The sequence below is a fragment of the Cryptococcus neoformans genome, chromosome 1, assembly GCF_000149245.1.
Source record: "Cryptococcus neoformans var. grubii H99 chromosome 1, complete sequence".
In the NCBI taxonomy this organism is placed as follows: Eukaryota; Fungi; Basidiomycota; class Tremellomycetes; order Tremellales; family Cryptococcaceae; genus Cryptococcus; species Cryptococcus neoformans.
This window is the reverse complement of record NC_026745.1, coordinates 175001-198938: the sequence shown is the minus strand read 5'-3', so window position 1 is coordinate 198938 and position 23938 is coordinate 175001. Positions and strand designations below refer to the sequence as shown.

Sequence of the window (23938 nt, the reverse complement as noted above, 5' to 3'; positions counted from 1 at the left end):
ACCGGCCATTTCCAAAGAAAAGAAAAAAAAAAAGTTTTGGAAATCGGCCGACCAAGTTATCTCGCCAGGCCCCTTCATGTCCGCGCGGCTTACACTTCCTTCCTGGCCCTCCTTTATATCAAAGAACTGACCTCAACTCCGCCGTGAAGACATTATTATTACGCTTCTTTCCATCGACTCGTATACTTCCCAACTCTGCCATGAAATCTTATTATCTGCACGCCTCTCCGCATCCCATCTCATCTTACAATTGTCTCGTAGTATCACGTCAAGGCGGCCTGCATATCGACCAGCCAAATTCACATCTGATCAGCCTACTCACCTACTTATTACGTTTTATCAACTGACCCATCAAATAATCAATTCCCTTCAAACAATGTCGAAAACTGTAGGCCTACCATACCACCTCGGCTATCCCCTCATCTCCTGCATCCTTCTTGCAGTAGCAGCTTTCTCAAGCGCCGACAGCGTCTGGTACGTCTCCGTGGCTACTGAAGACCGAGTCGTCCGTTTTGCGTCTCAAGACTATTGTGGTTACAATGCGTCAAACTTGATTATTAATGGTAAATTGGGCTGTACCTTTCGAGGATTCCAGTACCAAATACCGAATGGGTATTTTGGGTTTACAGTGCCCAACGATATTAATATGAACCTTTCAAAAGTGATTGTTACCAACGTTGTAGGTGGGTCCGTTTACGAACGGTCTCTTCCAGAGCTCCTGGAGCAGTATTTTAAAAGACGACGAGCATGAGCTAATGATGAGAACTAACGGGCGGACGATTCGAAAAAAAATCCAACCCGCACATATTATACAGCTTTCGCCTTGGTCTTGATATCTGGAGTGCATCATGCCTACACTATCCGATACTCTAATCGCAAAAACCCTGCACCCAATAAAGAAAAGCTGTACAGTCTGGTTATGGTCCATTTCATCTCTGTCGCCGTTTGCTTCATGTAAGTTTTCCGGTTTATTTAGGTAGCGCCATTTAAATCTCGTCGAGTTTCCGGCCGCTGAGACTATAGGGAACACCCCAAAAAAAGATTTACATGGATAGCGTTCATAGCCCAAGCGGCCATCATCGGCCATTCAGTCTCGCAATCCAATAATCTCATCACCGACGGTGGGGTGGCAGTATACTGGGGCCAGAGTGCGTTCCTCGTGCTAGGTTCAGCGGTGACACATTTTGGGTGGGGGTATGAAGCTGTGCGGTGGAGAGTTGCTTTGCTTTGATCTTAGAAAAGTGAGAGAAGGGCAGAGTAGTGGTGTTACCTGAGCTGTTTTGCGTATTTTGGATAGCAGATGATGATGATATAGTATCCATTTTTTTTTGGGGGGGAACATGTATAAGAGAAGCAATGGTGCTGTGCTGGATACAAAAAAAGTGAGGTGGGAAATGTAACTATAGAATGTATGGCATATAATGAACGAAAGAAATAATATAGTGAGCAAGGAAGGAGATCATGGATAAGGAAGAGAATTTGAGAGACATGGGGGAGAGTACAACATTAATACTTTCGGAACAAGTCTTCACACATGATTAAGCGAACGCTCCGATTTTGGTTTTGAAACACACAGGCAACATGCCCCCCTCCGGTTTAAATCACAATCCCACCTGCAAACCTTCCATGCTCTCCACTAGATTCGTACTATCCTCCTCCTCCAACAACCGCGGTACAGGTTTTCTCCGTCCCCTTGTTCGCGGGCTCTGTCTTGATACCTTGTTTCCCGCTCCTTCCATCCCATCTCCTGGTTCTTCCTCCACATTGAACCCTACACCAAGGGGAGCGGTTGACGGTGGAGATGAGGGCGAGGACGGTGTGTAAAAGTGGGTGGGGGTGAGGGAAGAGACGGGGGTGGAGATGGAGGCGGGGGAAGAAACGAGGGGTTGAGGGTTAGCATAATGCTCCAAGCTTGAATGTGGATCACAGCTCGAGCCTGACTCGAGAGATGGTGTTCCCGAGGGGTAATATGAGAATGTGTGTGAATATGAATGCGAGTGCGCGCTCCCTTTTCTGCTCTGCTCCCCCCTCCAGCTCCAGCCCCCGCTCCCACTTCCACTCCCGCTCCCAGCTATACTCGCACCTTCACTTCCGCCAGCCTTCATCCTCTGCTCTTCCCGTTCTCTTTCTTCTTCTCTTTCCCTACTTGGACTAGTCATCCCGGACAAGGCAGCCATACTTGACAGCCGCCTCACGTTGCTGGAGAAGGCTTTCCCGAATCGGCCGGTGGGGCTTATAGGTGTATGCGGAGGGGCTGTAGAGTCCGAGTGGTCGGAAGAGGAGGATCGGGTGGATGAGGATAGGGATGGGGACATGGGGCCTAGACCCAAGCCCGCGCTTTGGCCTGGTGCGTCAAGAATGTGGGTGGGTGGAGTGTAGAGTGTGGAAGTAGATTGCCGTGGGAGATGCAGGTGGTCGCCGCTTGGTCCAGGGAACGTGGGAGCTTGGAGAGACGGCCAATCAGTATGGAAACAAGGGAGATTAGTTTGGCCACTCACGAGTATAGATACCACTACTAGCCTTCTTCTTCAGGACACCATCTTTTACTTTATACGGATCTCTAGGATCCTTGTCCATCAGCTTGGACTGTCGCTTCCTCGCAAACGAAGATAATGGGCCGGTGTTGGAAGGCGAAGCCAGTGAAGAAGAGGCAAAAGTAAAAGACGGTGTTGAGGGTGAATTCAGACGAGGAGTCGCTGGTGGATTGACATGATCGACTTGGAGAGAGGCTTTGCGGAAGTACGGGGACAGAGGCGAGGGGGAAGAGGGGGGCATGGCGGGGGCGCTAGTGTCGGGATTGGGGCTGGGGTTGCCGACGTCGGGGCGCGGCGACGAGGCGGCAGTGCGAGCATCGCGGGAGGTATCGATTCTGGGAGGAGGAGCATCACGTAGGCGTGAGCGGGCGGGGACGGGCGGCGGGACGGACATGTCAAAGATTTCTGTAGAGTAGGACTGGGAAAGTCAGCGCTGCGATCGTGTCGCCGTGCAAGGAGCGGGCACCTGAGAGGGAAACTCACAACTGTCCACACGTCAGACCGCAGTCCTTCTGCGCGGGATCCCTTCCTGAGACCGAGTGCGACCGTCTTCTTGCCTAGCGACAGCACACTCTGGCACGTCAGCTTTGCTCTCGACCGAAAGTCGCCCAGGCGCACATGCACTGCGGGGTCGTCCTCGTCCTCCGGCTCTGGGAGATCGAAGCTGTCGGTCGAGTCCCAGCAGGCGGCGGGCGGGGCGGAGAAGTCGAGCGCGGAGTGGGAAGCGAATGTCCGCCTGGCAGGGGGGGCCGGCGAGTGGATGTAGGACGATGCGAACAAGGTGTTTGAAAAGATGGCACCGTGCGCTGCGGACAAGTCCGTGCGGGAGACGGCTGCGGGTGGAGGGGGCCCGTGCCAGCCAGCGGGGACAGCGGCGGCAGACCGGGTGGCGTCTTTTTTCTTTTTCGTGCTCAGAAAGGACCACGGCTTGCTCTTGGGCCCACGTTTCTCGGCGGGCGGAGCGTTGGCCTGCGCGTACGGCCCGCTGTGGTCTGTGCGCTCGGTCGGGTGCGTGCGTCGCTTGGACCGCCAGAAAAGTGCGCTGGCCATTCTGCCGTCGGCCGCCGCGAGGTGTCGAGCAAAAAGTATGTATGGAAGCCTGTCGTAGCAGTCGATTGGGTGGGCAACAAGTAGCAAAGGGCTATCATCAATCTACAAACTCTCCAAGCTCATTATATCCAAAATGTCGTAGGCCCCGCTGCCTGTCTTTGTGCCCAGCCTCTCTGTACAGCGTAACGTACAGAATACATCGATCAAAGATCGCGAACCGCAACCACCCCAAAAAGAAGATCCTTAAAGATGATAAAAATATGACGCTCGCATGCTCCGTGCTGATCGTATACAGAAAAAAAAATTGCTGTTCAACTTGCTTTCTTTTTTCTTTTTTTTCAAAGCCAGCGAAACGAGATGAGGAGGGAGGGAGCAGCGAACAAGCATGCGCCATCGGCGCGTCTTCGCGTCATCGTCAACAAAAATGTTCATGATACGTACCCACGTTCCGCGGTTCTGCAAAAAATCTGCGAAATCTGCGAAATCTGCGGGCCTGCGGGTCTGCGACCTGTGAGCTTTCTCAGCGTGCGTTTAATGAATATTTAGAAGTACGTGCTCCGACCCCAAAGGCCTTCTTTTTTCCTCTCCCCTCCCCTACTATCTGATCCTCTCGCGTTTTTCCAACCAAAGATGATAAGGAAAAAGGAGAGATCTCATGGCCGATGGACGGTCGGCCATGAATGTTGCTCTGGATGAACCCAAGGGGCTTAGAAAAAAGAGTAATATAAAAGAATCGGTTGGCTGAAATATTCATCATGGTAATACGTGCTTTGACCATGATCCACTTGTTTCTCCTCTTCCCCTTTCTCCTGCTTCCACGGCTTCGTACTTCCTTCCTTCATGCTCGAGTCTCGACCTCCCTGCGGCTTCATTGTTCTGGCTGAAACTGGAATCAAGTAGTGCGAATCACTTTGTATAGTTTTTTTTCTCTCTAATTAAGCCAAGCCCTGAATAGTTCTGGAATCTTTCTCTCATTTTCATGCACTAATATTGATCGCATCCCTTCTTTCACTTTCTTTACTTTTACAACTTACTCTTACAACTTACTCTTCAACCGTTCATTACCAGTCAGTACCAAAGGAATCATTAATTGAATTGTTTCTACCCAGCAAAAATAGTAGAGGAAACTACACACCCATCACTCATCCGAACAAATCCCCGGTTCCGAAAACCCATTTACATCTTGGGTCTGGTACCTTTTTTTGCCCTTTTTAGGCCTTCTTTATTTTGGACCAATTTTTACATGTGGTAGTACTAATACCGGCATTTCAGTAACCCGCAAACCCGGGGGGACCTGAAAATGTCCCTTCTTCTCTATTTAAACCCATCATGGAGGATACGTAAAGCATCAAGATGTGTTGACTGCAAAAAGTGCGTTCATTGACTCAATGCTGCAGATTTTTTGACAAGCCTGCATGCATCTTGGATTCTTTTCGTCCTTGTCCTTTTGTGCAAGTGATGAGTATGGAGGAATGATGAGGTACAGGATCGTGTATAGTCGTTATCTGATCAACTCGTATAACTAACGACATATCCAATATTCGCATTTGATCTTGACAGCGTTGTTACGCATATCACCCACTCGGCATTCAATCAAACCGATCTGCTATCCAGCAAAATACCGTTTAACCTTGGCTTAGCTTCTTGATCTCTCCCCATCCCTCCAAATGCGATCCCGCAAGACTTTTATCCCCCCAAAACATCCTCGCTCTCTCCTCTTCATATCCCACATCACTCTCCACATCCTTCCATCTCAGCGCTCGCATCGCGGCCAACTTTTCCGAAAGATTGGTAGGTACGCCGTGGGTGCCAAAGGCGGATGGACTGCGGAGCGCGTGGTATGCTGTCCACCAGTGTTCTTCGTTAAGCGTTGGTGATGGGTTGCTGTTGCCGTTGCCGTTGCTGTCGGCAGATTGGATGTAGGATATAATGTCGCAGACTGTGGATGAATCGACCGTTGGTGGACAAGGTTTGAGGTTTGCAACTGTTGTGGTCGCGAGTCTGCGCCGGGGAGCAGAAGAAAGTTCTTTGCTTGATGTCGTCGTCGTCTCTAATGGTGCAGAGGAAACATGGTTGCTAGTTGATGTACTTGCAGTACCTGAACTCGGAGTGCTCGCTGTTGAGAGACGATCATGATGGCCACCGGAAAAACGACCCGATCGGAAATCGGAAGAAGGGAAAGGGGTAAAAGTCGCGCCGCTACTAACCCAACTTTCAACTATTTCCCCCACGCTCTTCGCCCTCTCCCTCATCCAGTGCCCCACCTCTTCCCCGTTCTCTCTCCCTCTCCCGCTTCTAATTTCCCTCAGTTCCTTCCCCACAGCGCTACTCCTCTCGCTTAGAGCAGCCGATACCTCACTAGGAACAGAAATATCAAACGATCCGCCTCTCAGAACGGAAGAGACGGCAGAGACAACGGAAGAGTCGGTAGGTGGGTATGTTTCTCGGATGTAAGGGGATGTAATTGATAAAGAGAGGAATGCATCGAGGTTGGAGATGTCGATTGATGATCTTTTGAAAGAGCGAGATTCGAAAGATGGATAGCTTGCGGAACTGTCAGAGGAAGATGATGAAGACATGGTTAGTGGTTGATTTTCAGGAAAGGAGGTTAAATGGTGAGCGAGAAGAAGAGTGATCGACACCGAAATGTGTTGTAAGAGCCGAGGGATGATGTGATTTATGTGTTTGGCCATAGAAAACCGTCCGTTTAGTCATTTTCAATGTTAGTCATGCGTCCTCCTTTTTGGTTTAGATACAAAGGATATACAGAACGATGGCTGAGATAATAAAATAAACGTTTGAATAGACTGCTGGCCATTTTCGTTACTCCTCTGGACCAGAAAGACAGATGTTGCAAATCGATGGTACATATCATGGTCATAACAAAATTAGGACTTGTTGCGCAACATACGAATAGTTTTTCTTTTTTCCCTCCTATTAGAAGAGACTTTTCTATCTTTCTACTATGATGCTATGTAGAGTACCAATAATAATTGGCCTTGTATCATAACAGTCGCTAGATAAAGACTTCGATGAGCAATTGCAAGGCACAATGCGAAATGCGAGATGCGGAGGCGATTATCCCTAAAACCCAAAAACAGACACATATATATCTAATATATATAATATATATATATAAAGATTGACAAAGTAAAAGAATCGCAGGAAAAAACTGAAGAAAATGAATAACAAAGACCTGACGATGGAAAAATAAAAGTACAACGTCCCAAATGGAAATAACAATAGAGGTTGAACGACTGATAAATTGTGCGGTTGGTTTACTGGACGTAGGACGGGTCTGTAGCCTCCATAGGACTTGAGGGGTCAAAGACGTATGATATTCCAGGAGGAGCAGGGAAGGGGAACGATGGACGATGCCTATAAAAAAGGAAACCTCAGCGACAGAATAAAATAAGTTTTAAGCAAACTGAACACACCATCTTTGCCATGTCTCAGGCATCTTATCCGAGCTTGCTTGCCTTTCCATCGTATTCGCTTCAGAAGAAGTTTGACTGGCATTCGTTCCTTGCTGCTGCATAGCAAAAGACTGGACTGTTGGTGTAAATGGCGTACTGAACACAGGCTTTCCTTCGGCCCCAAGGTTACTCGGAGCAATAGGCATTGTATCCTTATAGGAGCTCGATGGCGAAGGTCCAGTCCCATCAGACGCCAAGGTCAGAGTCGATCGTCGATAAGGCTGAGGTTGAATACTTTCGGGTGGCGAAGTGCATGTGCTAGAGAAAGGGGACACGTTGCTTCTGGCATCAGCCGACATGACACTGGCTGATTTAATTGGCACAGCGCTGTCAAAGTATTCGGGAGTGAAACCTTCTCCCATCGACCCAGCACTGCCTGATCCGCTTCCAACTTCAATGTTCCCTATAGCCGGATCGATCGTCTTGATAGAAATTTGAGTAAGGGGAGCGGTCGCTTGTGCAAGTGTCAAGCCGGAAGGCTCACAGGGAGTGAGGATGATCTGTGATTGATCGGCTGATTGACGCTGGGGAAGACTTGTCAAGGGCGGAAGGGCGGTGCTAGACCGAGAGGAAGAGGATGAACCCGTGATAGGGTTACCCTTTAGTTGTTCCAGGGAAGTGGGCGTAGGAGGAGAAAGTGCAGGTGGCTGTGATGAGGTCGAAGAAAGAGGGTAAAGTGACACTATCGTCGCTCTTATTAGACGCAATCTGATACGTTAATTTTCAAGTCACTCACTTATAGGTGCGGTGGCGCCCTCAGAACCTCGACATCCTTTGACGAGCCAATGTCTTCTCAACGCGTCTTTACGGGAGAACGTTTTGCCACATTTCTCACAGCCAAAGGGTTTGACACTAAGATGGATTCTCTTATGACGTTTCAGGTCATGATTACGGTTCTAAGCTATCGTAAGCCATCTCTACCCTCTCAATAAATATGCTGTAAAAAGGTGCTCACAAAGCTCTGCAAACATTCATCACATTTGAATGGTCGATCTTGAACAGGCTGTCTGCTGCCAAACGCGTACGAAGGCCCGGTACCAAGAGTATGATGCCTCGTAAGCGATGAGTAGCCAGGAATGGGCGGATGGAAAGACGTGGGTGATGGTAACGAGGGGATATAAGAGTACGGCTGAGAGTATCCGGAGGGGTAGGAAAGCGAGCGCGGCATCTCCGTGGATAAGGCCGATGCGTACACAGGATTGTAATAACCTTGAGGATACGTCGCTGCACGATTTAAATCTGGGAACATTTGACCCATAGGTGCTTCATATGATCCGGGCAGCATTTGACGCTGATACTGAAAATTCGATGGTAATGGGCTTGACTGAGCAGATATTGAGCCGGAATGGGTAGAGGGATTACTTGGAGCGGGCCCCCTACCGTCCAATGATTGAGGGGAATTCCTACCACTATCCCCTGAATATGAACGGTAGCTCATGGGAATACTGGAGACATAGGGATAGCTTGCGTGGTGAGAAGCTGGAGGCGGTAGTTTCTGTTGCTGCTTCACGAACGGATAGGATATCGGTTGAACGACAGGTGGTGGATCAGAGTGATGTGACACCAATGGAGGTCGAGACGTCCCTCCTGGAGGTACCGTGGTTCCCAGAGGAGGTGGCGCAAAAGCGAAAGGAGAAGAAGATGGAGGTGATAAGGGCGGAGGAGGCTGGAAAGACGGCTGCGCCGATGTAGGGTAATGCTGCTGCTGGGGATATGGCTAATAAACAAATAGGCACAATTGTTAGCAACTGGTTTGAATCAAAGGTCAAAATTAGAGCCGATATGCAAGGCACAATTAATTGATGCCATGTGCGGAACAAAGAGAAGATGGAGCAAAGAGGAGAAAAAAAAGGAAGAGAAAAAAAAAAGAAGTGGATTAATGATGTGCTTATACTTCTCTCACTTAGGTACTTCAACATTGACTGTTGAGATCCCAAGGCATTGGAATCCGTGCCTAGCGCGTTCTTCCACAGAGAACTCTCAAAGCGCCTCATCCGATCAAATCGGACCATCTTCCATTTTTTCCAGTTCCATTTGATGGCCCATCTCCCAGTGTCCCCGATCTGCCAGCCGTCTTATTTTTCTTCATTGGTCCAACCATAGCGCTGAGAATCCTCACTGAGGTACTCTCGCTGTCGTGTCAGATCAGAAAAAGAGGAACGCTTACTGCAAAACGGTACTCGATTCGTCAAAATTCAGAAAGCAACGCAGAGGTGATAGACGAAGTAATACGCCCAAAGTTCAAAAGAAAGAGGGAATGATTCACACTCACATCGGCTCTTCCTTCCCCTGTTCGTCCCTCGTACGCTGCTGATACCTGATGATGTATACGGCTCATTTTGAGACAGAGTTGCAAGTGTAAGAGTGGAGGATAAAGTGTAAAGAGTGCAATTATTTGTCTATGTCTAAACCTGATAATCAGAAATGAACTTTGTACCTGTGTCAGTAACTGGATGCTTCCTTGGTCTTCTGGAATGTGAATGGTACTCACAATGAGTTTTGAGCCCAAGGATCTGTCCGCCTATGCTCTGCCAGTAAAAATAACTCCAAGGGTCAAAACCCTACAGCCTCCAAGTATGGATAGTAGAGTGGGCCCCTCTAAACGTCGTCGCAAGACACTCTTCCAATCGCAATACTTCTCGGCGATAATGACAAGTTGGTTCCACAATACTTTCCGTGATCGCTAATTCCGGCGTCGTCAAATTTGCGCTGTTGCAGCACAAAGCGTTGCCTGTCTTTTGCAGCGATTGAGTTGGCAAGTCAATGGTTGGAGGAAAGAATTTCTAAATGGTAATAAGAGGGGGAGAGATGAAAGGTTTGTCGGAAGGGAGATAGACAGGAAACCGGTAACTGAGGGGTCCGGAGTGACGAGATGGCCGATGCAGATTTCCCCTTATCGCTGTAGGAGTCTTTCGTGGCTGGACGGTTTGTGGTGAGTTAAGTGGACGGAATGAGAACAACAAAGACGACAAAGAAAGGTATTAATAATACAGAAATGTGGGGTACAGCCCACGGCAGCGATGGAGCAAATCGTGAGCCGCCGACGGCGGACTCTCATGTCTCACGCATTCTTTCGCGATTTACAGGCGACGTTCTTAGTAACGGTCTGCAACTAACTCACCATGTATTCTGCTTGGGCCAAAAAAGGGAGGTTCTATGATCCCTGACCGCCCTTCTGGGCTTTTGCTCAGTCGATTCGCGGTTTTGTTCCTTTTCCCTGCTGCTTAAAACCTTGAAGATCTTTCAGGCACGCTAGAAACAGAAGACTCAAAAAGACAACAGACGGAACATAGCCAGGCTTCTCCATCGCGAACACAAACGTTATCCAATTAAAACCGGCGAGTCAGGGCAGCCAAAACTGCCGAAGACCGAAGAAAAAGGAAACGGCGGTGCGGGGTGAGGGGCGACGACGAGTTCTTTCTTATTCATCTTTCGTTTTTCTCCGGAACATCTCTTCCTACCTTATATACCATGCACCTAGGCCCCCTTTTCAAGTCTTGTGGTTCTACAAGTGATACGTGAGAAGTACTTTGTAGTTAATTTTACTGCTAAGGATGCCGACAGCTGCCCCCTTCTGGTCTTGTTGTTGATGTTGAAAATAGTGCGAGTATTTCGAAATAAAATACACAAGGAACGAACCATACATTGTGACCCTGCCCGTCACAGCCGGAAAGATCTTGGACTTGGCCGTGACATATCAACTCAAGTTGTTCCTGTCCATTTTCTTTACTGCTGGTCTCTTTGCGTCTCGCGTTCGCGTCTGAATACCATATCTCGCTGTTGCTTTACAGTGGAGAGCGCGCAACCATGGACTTAATCCTCATTATGCTGTTGTTGGCTTAGTTTAACCTTTCGGTTCCATTGGACCTACCTCCGAAGAATTCTCCTCCATGCCGTGCACTTCTCCGAAATAGAGAACTCTCAATCCAACGACGGGCGACGAGCAGCACCTATTATAGCATCTTGATGATGATCATAACTAGGGACGATCCTCTTCTTCGAGGCCATTAATAAGGTTACTATCATCAACAATGATGACAAGCTCCTCAATAATCGTAAACAAGTCATGTGTATGAGTAGCGAAGACGGCCGAGCAAACAGAGGACACAACCGGAAGTCCGTATTCTGCATGTTTATAGCCCTCCTGTTAAGTATCAATTACTATAGACTATCCTTTTTGCTCTCTGCATGCGTTGTCCGTTATTTGTGTTATTATTACTTGTTTCTACTGCACTCATACATAAACATGAGGTAAGACGCGCCTTGGTGGGTGCATCTCGTTTTTTTCTTTCTGTTTGGCGTCTGGGCTTTTCTGGGTCTGGAATGTGCGAGCAAAGCACCTGTACCTGCCATCTGTGCCATCATCAATTAATTCGAATATTGAACTAGTCTATTATGATGTGATCATGAATGATGATGAACGTAGTGATGTGTAATATCGTTCTAATTAGGCTCCGGTCTTTAACAAAGCGCACACTCACACGAAGCATCTATCTGATCGATAAACGTCCTATTTGCTCCTCGCTCCATGCCCCTTTTTCTTATTCACTCGCTGCATAAGATGGAGAACGATATCGATATTAGATAGGCTCAAGGTAGACACGGAGAACTGCAAACTGTGTGCCTGACATCCGACAGGAAACCGGGGACAACCAGATGTAAAGTTTGATCTGATAAAGGATTGATTTTGTCGGTTCGTCACTGTGGCCCGCTGCTGGAATTAGGAGTTCTGAATCGGGTGAAGGGGTTTTCACCGATCGGGCAAAGAGGGAAGGTCGAGTGACGGGTGATGGAGCCGACGGCCAACAACCAGCAGTCAGTACGTAGCCAATTGTCACATGGCGGGCGCCACTCGACCTCTTAACCTCCACCTTTAATTCAATCTCCTCATCTGAAGTCGAGAATTGCTTTCACAACCTCCTCTTCTTCTTGGTAGCATGGTCATAACAGCAACCCTTCCTCATCCACTTCAGTCCACGTCTGAGCATCCCTTTCGTTTACCGGACGGCAGCGGCCTTTCTCACCGAACCCCGATCGACAATCTTCCACCATATTCTTCGCCATCGGATCGCGGCAAACGCAAATAGGTGTAGAACTGGCTGGTGTGGGAAAGATGAGCAACAGCAGAGCTTGAGGCGAATAGTATACAAGATAGTAATTTTCCATAGTTTTAGATACTTGTCGATCCACTATTGTTGTCCTCTCCCAATACGTTTCGTCTATTTAAAGCTAAGTCTCCCGGCATTGGTCTGGCTGTCTTATTCAAGAGGCCCTCAAACTATTTAAGTACTCTGACCCGTTAAAGGCTATCGCCAGAAGAAATAGCCCCTTGACACCGACAACATAACCGGGACTGCAGATCCAGCAGACAGCAGATAGAGGAGTACAGGTGGTGCCGGTCGTTAGATGATTTTATACTCACATAGTTAGGCATCATCGGCATTAAGGAAAGTGCATTCGGAGTACTGAGACAATAGTATACATCTCGCATCTGGTGAATGATCTACATTTCTACACCCTACACTCTACACGAAGCAGGAGGCAATGATCTGTGATACCTGATTCTTTCTTTCTTCTTTTGGCTTCCGGCGATTATTCAGGGGCATATCGTCGGCAGTAACGATAATATAGAACGGCGAGGAGGCATATATTGTATTACGAGTACTGTATACTATATCAGGCTGTAGCTGGGTAACGGGCAGATGGTGTCGCGCTATGTAAATTAAGTTATTCTTGATGATTGTAAAAGAGCCCTCGACGGTTTCCGGTCCCCGTCACTCTACTTACCACCATGGTCTGTTCGCTTCTCACACAAAGAATTCCTCGTTCCCAAACCATTATTGATGATGATTTAGTTCATCAGCATTAATCATGGGCCAAGGTTCGTAGCCACACATCGCCATGTCCTGCCATGATTCAGGTTTTGGACTATGAACTACATTCTTCACCGTTACAACTTGGTTACTTCTTACATTCCCCACCCCTTGCTATTTTGTTCTCGCTGTTATTTGCTGCTCCCGGTTGTCTTCAATTAAATCATTGAACATGATCAAGCGCGAGTAATACCTGCGGTCTGCAATGTAATCAGGAGAAATTGTCCAAGACCTCACCTAGGCGAACGCAGACGGTATAATAAAAAAGATAGTATGGGTTTCTGGTACCCTTTGGGACTCATAGAGTAGCGCACCTGGCACTGTTATCAAGTTGTGAAAGGGGTTTAGAGCCGAAAGTCTGCTTTCCCCTGTGGGAGAGGACAAATGAGTGTAGATCGGAAGGTCAGTCCCCTTTGCAGACAATCAGCTTTAATTTTTGTATGAACAGTCAGATATCAAAGAATGCAGAGAGCCTCACTTTTTTCTTACACACTACTTACAGGGCCCGGAAATGCTCTCTTTGCCGCCGAAAGAATAAATAGAGGACATATTGAAATGATTGGTGACGGTTTGGTAACTCGAAACAGGCAAGCAGACGTAAGTTAGCTATCATTGTGAGAACGTCCCATTGGACGTTGGACCGCCAATGAAGAATGAGGCGGCCTGAGCGAAGACTTAAATTTACATGACACTTCAAAAGGTCAGGTTCGCCGAAGAGTTCTCAGTAAAGGAGTTTGGAAGGTTAATGTTTTGATTGCTTGAAACCACCATGTAAATAATCATTTTAGGAAGATTGTCTGAATCTGGTTCCTATAAGCGACATCTTCATCATTGATAACTCCGACATACTCATGGATGTAAATGAAGCGACATCTCCTAAGGAATCACGCGGATGATCTTCCAGTGCCTTTTCAGTCACTGTGCCGAAGGAAAGAAATGTGCCAATGACATGAGATGGAAAGTATATCCCGATACGCGACTGAAAAAAAAATCAATAAAATCTACAACCCATCTCCTGTCCCTTTTCCCTTTCAACTACGGATATCGTACTCTCTTTCTTGAAACCAGTATATTTAAGCGCCGCCACTGTAGAGGGGAAGAAAGAATAATCAGCCAATCTAATTCCATTTCTTTGTGCTTCTTTTCCTCATTTTATCGCGCTCGCCCACTTCTCCGGACATTGCAGCAGCGGATAATACCGATGGATGGAGTGTGATGACATAGCAAGAGAAATTAGACTTACACCAAGATGTTGTTACTATCGCGCAAAGAACGCCGCAATCAGCGTCCATTAGCAGACAAATAAGAAAAAAGAGGATAGTACTTACATAGGGATGTGAATGAGCTTGACAAGGTAACCGATAACACCCATAACGCCAAAGCCGATAGCAACAGCTCGGCAGAGTTGCTTGTATTCTATAAGAACCACCACGTCCGTCAGCTTTCTGCTCATTCAATCGAAACATCTCTCGTCTCCGCTGATGACCTAATGCCAGACGTCCTGCCTGCATCATGCAATGCCTTAATTTTTATGACGCTCTGTGCAATCCCTTCGTAAGTTATCGCGGATTGTCCAGCAAGTTGCTACTCCAATAAACGCCATATAGGCGTAAGGACAGACGGAGGAAAAGGGCAATCAATATCGCATGAAGACTGACCGTCTGCTGAGGGTTTAGTACACCTGTTTACAAACTGCGCAAAGACAGATATATATCAGCCATATCCAAATAGGTAAGTAATTTCCCCAGATGCCAGCGTGCAAGCTCTTAAGCTACAAGCTTCTGAAGAAGTGGAAGATGGGGAACAGAAGGGACATACCAGGGTTCCTTCCTTGACGAACTGTCTTGGGATTTCGGCAAATTCGGTGAGACGCTCAGACATGGTGCTAATGGCGAGACGGTTCCTTGAAGTGGATGATGTAGAGATGTAAGTAAGACGGATCGATTATAAGATAGCAGTTAGTTCGTTCGCGTTCGTTACTTGCGTGCTGGAACTGGCGGATAGCAGGTTAGATAATAAACGTAGGCACGAGTAACTTGGATGAAGCTTCGCGGGCCTTTTAAGATACATAGGCATGGGTGTTTACAGCACCACAGCGGAAATTGCTCGGAGTTCCTTGCGGCAATTCTGATCCCGTCCGCGTACTCTTTCTCTGATATGCATCTGCATGCTACGTACGTAGAGTGTGTATGAGATCGATTTGAGCGCTGCTATCTGCTGTTCGCGCTTTCTTGACTTGTGGTTGCGGACGTGCACAACTTAGTATTGGCCATGAAAGGAAGCATGAACTATACACAGACGAAACAAAAGACACCGGATGGCATCAGCTATAGTATAGTAGCCGCGGGAAAGGAAGATCTTCATATCAGGGCATTCAGGGCATGCTGCTTGAATATGATGAGACAATTTCGGTCATTGCATTCTCGTCGTGTGCATTTCGTCTTTCCTCTCCCACTTGTCTCTTTCAGCAGCGTCTTGAAGCGGTACCGGATACCCTCTTGCCTTGGCATGGGCTGCAGTAACAAGCCAAATTGTCTGTCTGTCCCTTGGTGAACCTAAAAGTTATCCAGAATCAGGTCAGTCTTGGATGGTCATGGCGTCTTAAGCGTCACACAAGGACTCACTGACTCTCCATGGATAGTCATCATGCTGTTGCTTCTTTTTCTGTTCTTATCGGTAGCTGGCCTATACGTTCAGGCGACTCCATTACAGCCAAAGTTCTCATCATGTCTTTTCGCACACTCTCCTGTTGCAGCGAGCGAGAACCTTATGAACGTCACTCAAGTCTTTGCAACATTAGTCTCAGGAAACAGGGCAACAGAGCTTGGCCTGACGGGCGATGGACATGATGTCCTCAGACTCGACCTCGTGGGTGTTACTGGGGCCGAGCTTGCGGGCTATGACAACTCGACGAACAAGCTTGCGACGTTGTTCACTGATACTCACGCTGCAACGGCCAGGGTATACTCTTCAACCACTTGGCTGTGCAATTCCCTCTTCCCATCCACATTACCCGAACCTTATTATCCTTACAACACAACCTATTGTCCCATCCCTGCAGGCGACTTTGCTATCAACATCTCCATCCCGCTCTACCGTTCTTACGCTCTTACCACACTATATACCCAAGTTCGTATAGTAGACACTTCTTTAGAGGCGGCCAGTCTTACATGTCTCAATATTCATGTCTCGCCATACAACGATTCTGGATGGTATTATCATCTGTTTCGCTACTGGCTCGTTGCACTTGTTGCTGGCTTCTGGCTCGTCAGCTGGGGAGCCAGATTCATCACTGGTTGGATTGTGGGCAGTGGTGTAGCAGAATATGGACAGAAGGAACTTGCAGGCGTCAGATTGATGGCCGGAGGATCTAACAGCAGGGAGGCGACGATGCGCAAATGGGGTACAATGATTATCAGTGGTTTGAGTGGAGAGAGATTGAGCGTCAGCGGCGGTCTTTTGAGATTTGGTGAGTCGAATTGAGAATTGTGCAAGGCTGACTTTGGCAGTGACTCCCGGTGTCAAGGATATTTTGTTCCATATCCAGTACGCTTCAATGCTGGGCATGATTGCCGTCAATTGGCCCGAGTTTTCATACCCAATTTTTGCCCAAGGCGCCTGGAGCAATTTAGTATGGAACACAACTCTTGTCCAAGGATCCGACCCTACCTCAAAGCGAGTCAATATATATCCCGACAACTATACTGTTCCCTCCCAGTTCAGCGCTCAGATGACAGATCCTCTATATCCGCTATATTTGGATGCGGATGCGTTTGACCCTGTCCTTGACCTTCACAATTCGCCTGATGGCATGGAATCGTTCGCGACGGCAGTAGGCCTCAGGCCACAAGACCTCTTTGGTACCTGTCTGGCCATCTTCCTTTGCATCACAACCGCAGTCATTCTCCTCAGCTTATTGCTCTGGTTCCTCCACGGATTATCAGAATACATTTTAACTAAAAAGCACAAGCAAAACAGCCCAGCGGCAAAGCGCACGACGTTGGGTTCTAGCCCACGCGGTAGTTTGGGTGGAAAAGAAGCGCTTGATCCACAAACATCATCCTCTGAAGGTCTTGGCGCCCTCCCTACGCAATCAGGCTTTTTCAGCCACAAATCCTCATCTCCATCTCTTCTTCGGCGAATCTGGTTACGATTCCGACCTAGAGGCGAAGCTGGTGCTTTCCATGCGGCTGCGTTGTACGGTAACCTCATCCGACTCATCCTCGTCTTCCACCTGCCCATCACCATTTTCTCCATGTACCAGCTTTGCTTAGGGAGCCGGGCCAGCATCGTTTCTAGGGTCTTTGCCGCTTTTTCGTTCGCATTCATCTCAGTGCTTATACCAGCGTACATTCTCTATCGAGTGTACAAAACACCTACTGGCAAGCTGTACGACGCAACCAGAACACTTTTATCCATCGGTCCGATGTACACCGTCTATGTTGAGAAGAAACAAATGTTCCGTGTGTTCTCTTTGACTGCAAGCTTGATAGCTGGAATCGTTGTTGGTGCAGGGCAGAAAAATGGGATTGCGCAGACTATCATTCTCATCGTCGTGGAACTCGCTATGCTGATTATTCCCGGTGTATGGTATCCATGGGGAGAAGGTGCAAGTATGGGTGCGCCGAATGCTTTCTTAACTGCGTTGCGATTGGTGTCCGTGGTGTTGGCAATGCTTTTAAGTCGAACTGTGAGTAATGTCCCTGTCGCTTGCGATCAAACCTGACGAATGACTTGGTAGATATCGATGCCGGGAACAGCTGCCGATTGGATCGCCTATGCCATCCTCATCATCCAAGCAATCATATTTGTCTTCTTTCTCTTGATGCTTCTCACCAAAATCATCGAAGGTTCTATTCGTCTCTTCGGTGGTGTACACTTTGATGAATCAACCCACCCCCTGGACGGAGGTATTTTTGCCGCCATCATGGACCTCGACTGTCTCAATCCTGTACGAGGAGGTAAAGCGGCAGAGAGGCGAAGACGGAAGCGCGATTCAAGGCAGCTGCACAAGAATGTCTATGCTGCAGGAACGCTGACAACTCAGATGATGTTGGATAGGCATTCTCAGGGTGTCCCAAGGCAAACAGTGTCTGAAGGTTCCACGCCGATGCTTTACCCTGTCGGCTACCAGCCGCCTTTGGGACCGCCTCCTGTTGATCGGAGAAGCTCGGACGACAGATCAGACGAGAGACCCAGCGGGAGTGGCAACATCATGGATGCTTGGAGACCCGTCTCTGCGCCTGGCTACGTCCCGCCCGGAGCGTATGCTCCTACTGTTACGTCACCTACCTCTCCACCTCCCCGTTCTCCTTTTGGCAACGTTCAGTCCGGGCCGAGTCATGGGTTCTCAGTCGTTCGTGGAGGTCGATCCAATTACGAGAATCCTTACGACATACAAAACCTCAATGATGGATCTGATACTTCCAAGCCTATAATGGCTATGCCTGTGCCTACCATTCGCGTGTCCCAAGTAGGCCAGCGACCCATGTCTCCTCCCCATAGTCGACAGAAATCATCGTCAGCCGTTATCGAGCTTTCCACTGCTCCTATTCAAACTGTTGGCCTCCCTCGAACAACGTATCCTCCATCGCCATCCACTTCCCAAGGCATACGCCCTAATAATGAGGGTATGCGACCACCCGTCCTCGCTATTCCCAAGCGTCGGTCGTTGAATGACTTAAAGAATGAGAATGACCCGTCGCCGACAAGTCAGTACTCAGAATCAGAGCGGCAAAAGAAGAAGGGAAGACGAAATGCCGGATGGTTCCATCGCAATGAGACACGGGCAGAGAATAGCGAGAGCGAGGAGTCTGATGATGAGCCGGGACCGTCAAGAAGAAAGGCGAGGAAAGCGGCTTTGTTGACGAGCGGGATGAGAGAACCGGAACCGTTTGAGGATATCTCCAAGTTTGAACAGCCATCAGGATGGAAAAAGGTTCTGGGAATAGGAAAGAAAGGTTTAGATGATCTTGCGGCGCAAGAACGAGATGAAAACAAGGCAAGGAAGGCGGCACTCGCTACGGAATCTGGTTCGCTGTTTGCTGGTGTAGAAGCTCCTAAACCCTCACCAAAGAAGAAGGGTTTCGTGGTTACAAGGCGTAGCGGAGACAGACCTGGCCCGACTTCCATCTCACCTGCATCCCCCGAGAGCCAGACCGGGACAAGCTTCAAAGTTAAACGTATGGGACAGCCTACCCCAACACCAACAAGGGTCGAATCGCCGGCACAACCTGAATCGGCACATGCCAGTCCTATCTCCCCAATGAGTCCAGCACCACTCGTCGACGGTGCTACTGCCTCCGCGGTTGGCCCGGGAAAGAAGAAGAGTTTCCAGGTGATCAGACCTGCGGCAAAGTCTAGCATGGCTTCTCTCACGGGAAGTTATGGTAGTACAGGTTTCGTCGTGAATCGCCGTTCACCGCAGTCTACTCCTTTGGACAACACAACTACACCTAGTCCGCCTCCTCCTGAGCAGGGTGGGTACGCACCGTCATTATTTGTACCCATGAGTCAACCAGGTGAATCAGCAGGACTAGCCAAAGACCCAAGAAGGTCGGGTGACAGTCAACAGGGGTACCACGCTCTGTAACGTTGTGACTATCTTCACAAAGGCCAATTTCTGGGCAATCTTGTATTTATACATGTAATATATGGCGTGTTTTCTTTCATGCTTTTGTTATAATCAGCCGACGTAACACATTCAAAATATAGTGGAATTGCTATCTTGTTTCTTTATCAGTAGCATACCAATCATATCGCACGTAGTTCATAGTGTTTTATAAAACAATGTTGTGTCGATCCATTCAAATGTTTTAAAGCCTGTCTTCTCCAACAACCAGCCTGACTTCTTTTTCTTCCTCGTCATAGATTATATCTCGCAGAGATAATACATTTTTCTTCAGTGTGAAACGATTAATATGATTCGCTGCTGACAGTATTCCTCCAGTTCAGCTACAAGTAAAGGTTAGAGGTATCGAAAACGATGCTGCCGGGAAACAGCGACGGGACATTGAAAAGGACATCAAGTCATTATTGCGCATCTCATCTCATCCCGCATCCACCATCCTATACGGAAAAGGATAGAAGTAAAGAAGTTCAAGTCCCTTTGTCTTTCCTTCTCATTCCCCGCTCCTCATTGCTTTCATCACTACGTACGTTTACTCATCCTTCTCCTCAGCGGCAGCCACATCAGCCTCACGGATTCCTTCCTCCTTGACCTCGGCGGCGGCGGAGGCGTCGGCAACCTTAGTCTCGGCTTCGGCACCGGCGGCGGGCTCTTCGGGTTTGGACTCTTCAGCAGTGGAAGCCTCTTCCTTCTTAGCCTCAGCCTCGGAGGTGGCGGATTCCTAGGAAAAGAAGGATGGATTAGTTTGGGAAGGAGAGGAAAATGAAAGAAAAATGAAAGAAGAGGGGGAATGCCGATGGAGGATGAAATTATGAGCTGGATGTTACAACTTACGGCGGCAGCTTCAGGCTTGGCAGTGGCAGCGGACTCATCCTCCTCCTTGGGAGCAGCACCGCTCAAGCTAGCGTTATGGGCCTGGGCATCCTCGAATGCCTGTTTAAAGAGATTGGCGTCTAGACAGATAAGGCCGATATCAGTAATCTAAATCTCTTTTGTACCGCTTGATGCAAAGGATATCGAGATGAAGAGAAAAAGAGTACTGACTCTCAGAGTTACCGAATCTGATGGCAAGGGTCTCAGCAGAAGCCTCACCCTCGGCGTAGTCGGCAGCAACGTTGTAGACCCAAGACCGGTCAGAACCGACATTGGGAGAAAGCTTCATGTCAGGAGAGACTGTTTCAAATCGGGTCAGCATCCCAAGTCAACTGTTCGTTCAGTTATGAGATAGGTGATGACAGTTAGGAACGTACGGATATGGTTGGCGCAGACCTTCAAAGTCTTATCCCGACGCATGACAAGTCGGACTTTGCCAGTCTCCTTGTGCTTGAGCAATCGGACGTCACCGGTACCGCGTTCCTTCCACTCAGTAATGTCCTTGTGGAATCGGAAAAGCTTCGCTCGCCTGTTATGCAATTGCATTAATTATTCGATAGTCAGTATCTTTCCTTATTTCGAAAGAAACGTCACTCTTTGGGGATGGCTTCTTTCTAAACAGCAGTAGAAGATACTTGAAAAGCCAAAGGGGGGACGACTTACATCTTGAAGAGAGGCTCTTCATCCTCCTCAAAGGTCTTCGCCTCGACTTGCTCAGTGAGACGAATTACCGGCTCGAATTGGGGGTCATGCTCTTCCTACAAGGCAGAAGGAGAAGAACGTCAGCAATGATCTATTTCAACTCTTTCTCGACCGAGTTGTTTGGGCATGTGCGTTCTCCAAAGTCATACGACTAGGTATGGAGTATACCGTCATCTACACGGAACTATACAAGGGTCGATATTTCTTGTTTGGAGAGAGAGAGAGCAGAAACGAGAGACTCACGCCGGTGTTAACGGTTTCAGTGGGTTCAGCCATTGTCTTAGATTCAATTTACCTGGAGGAAATTTGAGCACGGATCAGCGAAGGATTCTGTTCCCTATTTCTCCTGCTTCTCTCCTTATTTATGCTGCCATATCCAACCAGGATACAGACTGCTGTGAGATCATGTAGAGATATGGACTTACGGATGTTTATTGAAGAGGTAACGAAGAAAAGTGGGAGTGGAGTGTATTTTCAAGAGACGCACCCAGACAGAATGCGCGTTCGTTGGCGTCAGGCGAGACTCCAAAAGGCCTGGTGCCTATCTTGAAAATACTTTATTTTTGTTAGGCTTGCTTTTATGTTTGAAGTGCCTACTGCGACGCGCGCCACGTTTTCTGTGTTTCTTAGTTGTCATCGTTTGTCGACAACTCATACGTACAACGAACCGATACAGCGAACATTCTATACCTCCTTACATACCTCATCTCCTGTATTCACTTTTGGTCGACACTGTCTAACCGAGTCATTGAAGAAACTACACATTTATGCCAGAGAAGATGCTCTTCCGAACACTCATCCCCTTCTTGCTCGCTCTCCCTCTCGCATTCGCTCACCGGATAGAGATCGAAGCTGGCGAGAAGGAATGTTTCTACGAAGTTCTTGCTCCACAAGATAAGGTAAGCTCACTGTTATCTCATATTTTATATGACAGGGCCATAAAGCTATGAATGGCGCTGATATATAAATGCGTGCGGCTTTGTAGATGACAGTGACGTATGAAGTTGGTGGTGGTGGACATCTCGATATCGACTTTTATGTGCGTTTCCCCTATTCTTTGAGTATACGTTGGAGGTCAGTTCGCTCGACACGGAGCTGAATGAGTACATTCGTGCTTTGTTTTGGGTAACCCTATTAGGTAACCGACCCTCAAGGAAAGGTGATCCATACCAAGAACAAGCAACCACAAGGATCATGGTCTATCACTGCCAGCCAAGAAGGCCGGTTCACATTCTGCTTTAGCAATGAAATGTCCAGTTACACTACCAAAACTTTATCGTGAGTGCCCGCCCGTCTTTTTCATGATCCCCACCCTATCAGCCAAGGACACCTTAACTGATCAATCGAAACTTATCATTTCCTATCTGTATCCCCAGATTCAACGTCCACGGCCAACTTTACATGGGCGATGACGAACAAATTGCACCTGTTGAACAGGAAGTCCGGGACCTTAGTGCTGGTCTTCAGCTCGTCAAGGACGAACAAGCATACCTCGTCGTTCGAGAACGTGTTCACAGAAATAGTGCGTCCTCCCATTTTCCCACTACTATCAGCTCCTTCATCGCATACCGCATGCCACATCACAGAGGCTGACATCTCATTCACTCCCTTCTTCCGGGTGTTATCGTATGATAGCTTGCGAATCGACAAACTCTCGAGTCAAGTGGTGGTCCATTGCTCAAATCGTAATCCTTCTAGCCGTTTGTGGGTGGAATATCCATTACCTGAAGAGCTGGTTTGAAGTGAAGAGGGTTTTATGATGGGTTGAAGGAAGAAAGGAGCAAGCCAATTTGCAAATGAGCCATGGAAATGAGATACTTTTACGACACATGGGACGATGCACTCCTTATATCATAGCTGTCTAACCACTTGGTTTTTTTCATTGTCACCAAGCCTTGGGGCAAACACGGATAGTACTGCATAACAAGTTTCCAGCGCGGCCAGTCTCCGAATTGCTCACGAACGAGTGACCACATGGAAATCGACTATAAATAAACCTAACGAAAACGGGAGGATAAGGAGGAGCACACGAACGAATAACCTGGGTATATGTATGTGTAAAAATGACAGTATATGTAAGTGTAAGCTTCTGTCCTCTCTTCTTTCGCATTCTCCTTCTTTTTCTTCTTCTCCAACAACATTCCAGAAACGCGCTAGTATCGTCCCCTTATCCGCCGAGCTAGTTGCAAGTCTTTTTGCATGATTGTCACCCTCTTTGCATGGATGGCACATAAATTCCTGTATTCCCCAGAAAGTAGCGTAAGCATAGTTTTTTCTTCACAGACAAAAGTAGGAGCCTCCCTATCAATGCAGAAGGCGACTCTCCTAAGAGAGCAAAGATGGCAGGTGATAGTAAGGAGAATAAAGAGGATCAAGACTTACGCATCTTCAAAGAGATGAACAAGAAAAGCCTCTGCTGCTTCTTGTAATGCCATGATCGCCGAACTTTGCCATCGATATTCGCCCACCTCATCAGAGCCTACGTTCATGGCTACTTCTCTTACCTACGTGATCCAAATTCAAAAAAGTCTGGTTAGCTAGATGTTATTATTGGAATTGCCAGGCCACGCCAGACCCATTGGCATCCCACGCGCTCGGAATGGAAAAGGAGGGATGCGTATGGGGCATAGTAGGGGGTATGTACAAGGATAAAGGTAGGGATATGGGAACGTACGACTCGGGAGAATGGGAGTTTGGCAATCAACAAATCAGTTGATTTTTGATAATGCCGAATTTCACGAAGAGCGACTGTGCCAGGGCGGAAACGATGCTTCTTTTTCGGACCAGACGGTGATTTAGGAT

At 47.9% G+C, this 23938-nt stretch overlaps 8 protein-coding genes and 5 non-coding genes; 5 read left to right on the top strand and 8 right to left on the bottom strand.

Moving 5' to 3' along the window:
• Positions 1–1276: 1276 nt before the first annotated feature.
• On the bottom strand, positions 1277–4314 carry CNAG_00070 (hypothetical protein). XM_012190781.1 has 3 exons: positions 3018–4314; positions 2499–2952; positions 1277–2443 (listed from the first exon to the last, which is right to left on the bottom strand). Exons 1-3 carry the CDS (start codon positions 3582–3584, stop codon positions 1602–1604), a joined length of 1863 nt encoding a protein of 620 aa, XP_012046171.1. The 5' UTR covers positions 3585–4314; the 3' UTR covers positions 1277–1601.
• A 286-nt stretch (positions 4315–4600) lies between these two features.
• CNAG_12013 lies at positions 4601–6324 on the top strand. The gene has a single exon (XR_001045300.1). It is a non-coding gene; the product is annotated as a hypothetical RNA (non-coding RNA).
• Positions 4995–6254, bottom strand: CNAG_00069 (hypothetical protein). The gene has a single exon (XM_012191116.1). It carries the CDS (start codon positions 6161–6163, stop codon positions 5210–5212), a length of 954 nt encoding a protein of 317 aa, XP_012046506.1. The 5' UTR covers positions 6164–6254; the 3' UTR covers positions 4995–5209.
• Positions 6325–6380: 56 nt separating the features above from the next.
• CNAG_00068 (specific RNA polymerase II transcription factor) lies at positions 6381–10298 on the bottom strand. XM_012190780.1 has 6 exons: positions 9552–10298; positions 9333–9489; positions 8016–8777; positions 7797–7956; positions 7022–7742; positions 6381–6962 (listed from the first exon to the last, which is right to left on the bottom strand). The coding sequence occupies exons 2-6, from the start codon at positions 9396–9398 to the stop codon at positions 6863–6865; spliced, it is 1809 nt and encodes a 602-aa protein (XP_012046170.1). The 5' UTR covers positions 9399–9489; positions 9552–10298; the 3' UTR covers positions 6381–6862.
• A 150-nt stretch (positions 10299–10448) lies between these two features.
• CNAG_12011 lies at positions 10449–11248 on the top strand. The gene has a single exon (XR_001045298.1). It is a non-coding gene; the product is annotated as a hypothetical RNA (non-coding RNA).
• Positions 10722–11159, bottom strand: CNAG_12012. The gene is made up of 2 exons (XR_001045299.1): positions 10932–11159; positions 10722–10888 (listed from the first exon to the last, which is right to left on the bottom strand). It is a non-coding gene; the product is annotated as a hypothetical RNA (non-coding RNA).
• On the bottom strand, positions 11204–11830 carry CNAG_12010. The gene is made up of 2 exons (XR_001045297.1): positions 11542–11830; positions 11204–11450 (listed from the first exon to the last, which is right to left on the bottom strand). It is a non-coding gene; the product is annotated as a hypothetical RNA (non-coding RNA).
• CNAG_12009 lies at positions 11573–12249 on the top strand. Its single transcript, XR_001045296.1, has one exon. It is a non-coding gene; the product is annotated as a hypothetical RNA (non-coding RNA).
• Positions 12250–12526: 277 nt separating this feature from the next.
• On the bottom strand, positions 12527–14945 carry CNAG_00067 (protein translocase SEC61 complex gamma subunit). XM_012191115.1 has 7 exons: positions 14752–14945; positions 14592–14625; positions 14262–14349; positions 14177–14191; positions 13412–14019; positions 12848–13344; positions 12527–12773 (listed from the first exon to the last, which is right to left on the bottom strand). The coding sequence occupies exons 1-5, from the start codon at positions 14812–14814 to the stop codon at positions 14007–14009; spliced, it is 213 nt and encodes a 70-aa protein (XP_012046505.1). The 5' UTR covers positions 14815–14945; the 3' UTR covers positions 12527–12773; positions 12848–13344; positions 13412–14006.
• Positions 14946–15316: 371 nt separating this feature from the next.
• CNAG_00066 (membrane protein) lies at positions 15317–20191 on the top strand. XM_012190779.1 has 4 exons: positions 15317–15509; positions 15575–16402; positions 16443–17623; positions 17675–20191. Exons 2-4 carry the CDS (start codon positions 15580–15582, stop codon positions 19523–19525), a joined length of 3855 nt encoding a protein of 1284 aa, XP_012046169.1. The 5' UTR covers positions 15317–15509; positions 15575–15579; the 3' UTR covers positions 19526–20191.
• CNAG_00065 (ran-binding protein 1) lies at positions 19697–21673 on the bottom strand. XM_012191114.1 has 7 exons: positions 21562–21673; positions 21380–21431; positions 21098–21192; positions 20812–20963; positions 20606–20734; positions 20396–20514; positions 19697–20282 (listed from the first exon to the last, which is right to left on the bottom strand). The coding sequence occupies exons 2-7, from the start codon at positions 21410–21412 to the stop codon at positions 20094–20096; spliced, it is 717 nt and encodes a 238-aa protein (XP_012046504.1). The 5' UTR covers positions 21413–21431; positions 21562–21673; the 3' UTR covers positions 19697–20093.
• Positions 21674–21760: 87 nt separating this feature from the next.
• On the top strand, positions 21761–22999 carry CNAG_00064 (COPII-coated vesicle protein). XM_012190778.1 has 5 exons: positions 21761–22035; positions 22122–22175; positions 22275–22414; positions 22513–22658; positions 22772–22999. Exons 1-5 carry the CDS (start codon positions 21904–21906, stop codon positions 22894–22896), a joined length of 597 nt encoding a protein of 198 aa, XP_012046168.1. The 5' UTR covers positions 21761–21903; the 3' UTR covers positions 22897–22999.
• A 31-nt stretch (positions 23000–23030) lies between these two features.
• CNAG_00063 (histone H3) overlaps positions 23031–23938 on the bottom strand; it is a 1497-nt gene continuing 589 nt past the window's right edge. Inside the window, exons 2-4 of the mRNA XM_012191113.1 lie at positions 23811–23938; positions 23519–23640; positions 23031–23374 (exon numbers count right to left, since the gene is read on the bottom strand). The exon at positions 23811–23938 is cut by the window's right edge and continues 21 nt beyond it. Coding sequence (XP_012046503.1) covers positions 23290–23374; positions 23519–23640; positions 23811–23938 — 335 coding nt within the window. The 3' untranslated portion in view covers positions 23031–23289.

Coding starts and splice junctions, on each gene's coding strand:
- CNAG_00064 (XM_012190778.1), top strand. CDS start 21,904: ATGCCAGAGAAGATGCTCTTCCGAACACTCATCCCCTTCTTGCTCGCT. Junction 22,036..22,121: donor TTCTTGCTCCACAAGATAAG/GTAAGCTCACTG, acceptor GCGGCTTTGTAG/ATGACAGTGACGTATGAAGT. Junction 22,415..22,512: donor TACACTACCAAAACTTTATC/GTGAGTGCCCGC, acceptor CTGTATCCCCAG/ATTCAACGTCCACGGCCAAC.
- CNAG_00070 (XM_012190781.1), bottom strand. CDS start 3,584: ATGGCCAGCGCACTTTTCTGGCGGTCCAAGCGACGCACGCACCCGACC. Junction 2,953..3,017: donor GGTCTGACGTGTGGACAGTT/GTGAGTTTCCCT, acceptor TGACTTTCCCAG/TCCTACTCTACAGAAATCTT. Junction 2,444..2,498: donor TAGTAGTGGTATCTATACTC/GTGAGTGGCCAA, acceptor CGTCTCTCCAAG/CTCCCACGTTCCCTGGACCA.
- CNAG_00066 (XM_012190779.1), top strand. CDS start 15,580: ATGCTGTTGCTTCTTTTTCTGTTCTTATCGGTAGCTGGCCTATACGTT. Junction 16,403..16,442: donor CGGCGGTCTTTTGAGATTTG/GTGAGTCGAATT, acceptor TGACTTTGGCAG/TGACTCCCGGTGTCAAGGAT. Junction 17,624..17,674: donor CAATGCTTTTAAGTCGAACT/GTGAGTAATGTC, acceptor ATGACTTGGTAG/ATATCGATGCCGGGAACAGC.
- CNAG_00067 (XM_012191115.1), bottom strand. CDS start 14,814: ATGTCTGAGCGTCTCACCGAATTTGCCGAAATCCCAAGACAGTTCGTC. Junction 14,626..14,751: donor TCGTCAAGGAAGGAACCCTG/GTATGTCCCTTC, acceptor GTCTTTGCGCAG/TTTGTAAACAGGTGTACTAA. Junction 14,350..14,591: donor TACTAAACCCTCAGCAGACG/GTCAGTCTTCAT, acceptor TGGTTCTTATAG/AATACAAGCAACTCTGCCGA.
- CNAG_00065 (XM_012191114.1), bottom strand. CDS start 21,412: ATGGCTGAACCCACTGAAACCGTTAACACCGGC. Junction 21,193..21,379: donor CTGAAACCGTTAACACCGGC/GTGAGTCTCTCG, acceptor TCTGCCTTGTAG/GAAGAGCATGACCCCCAATT. Junction 20,964..21,097: donor GAAGAGCCTCTCTTCAAGAT/GTAAGTCGTCCC, acceptor ATTGCATAACAG/GCGAGCGAAGCTTTTCCGAT.
- CNAG_00068 (XM_012190780.1), bottom strand. CDS start 9,398: ATGAGCCGTATACATCATCAGGTATCAGCAGCGTACGAGGGACGAACA. Junction 7,743..7,796: donor GGGCGCCACCGCACCTATAA/GTGAGTGACTTG, acceptor GAGCGACGATAG/TGTCACTTTACCCTCTTTCT. Junction 6,963..7,021: donor CCTGAGACATGGCAAAGATG/GTGTGTTCAGTT, acceptor CCTTTTTTATAG/GCATCGTCCATCGTTCCCCT.
- CNAG_00069 (XM_012191116.1), bottom strand. CDS start 6,163: ATGTCTTCATCATCTTCCTCTGACAGTTCCGCAAGCTATCCATCTTTC.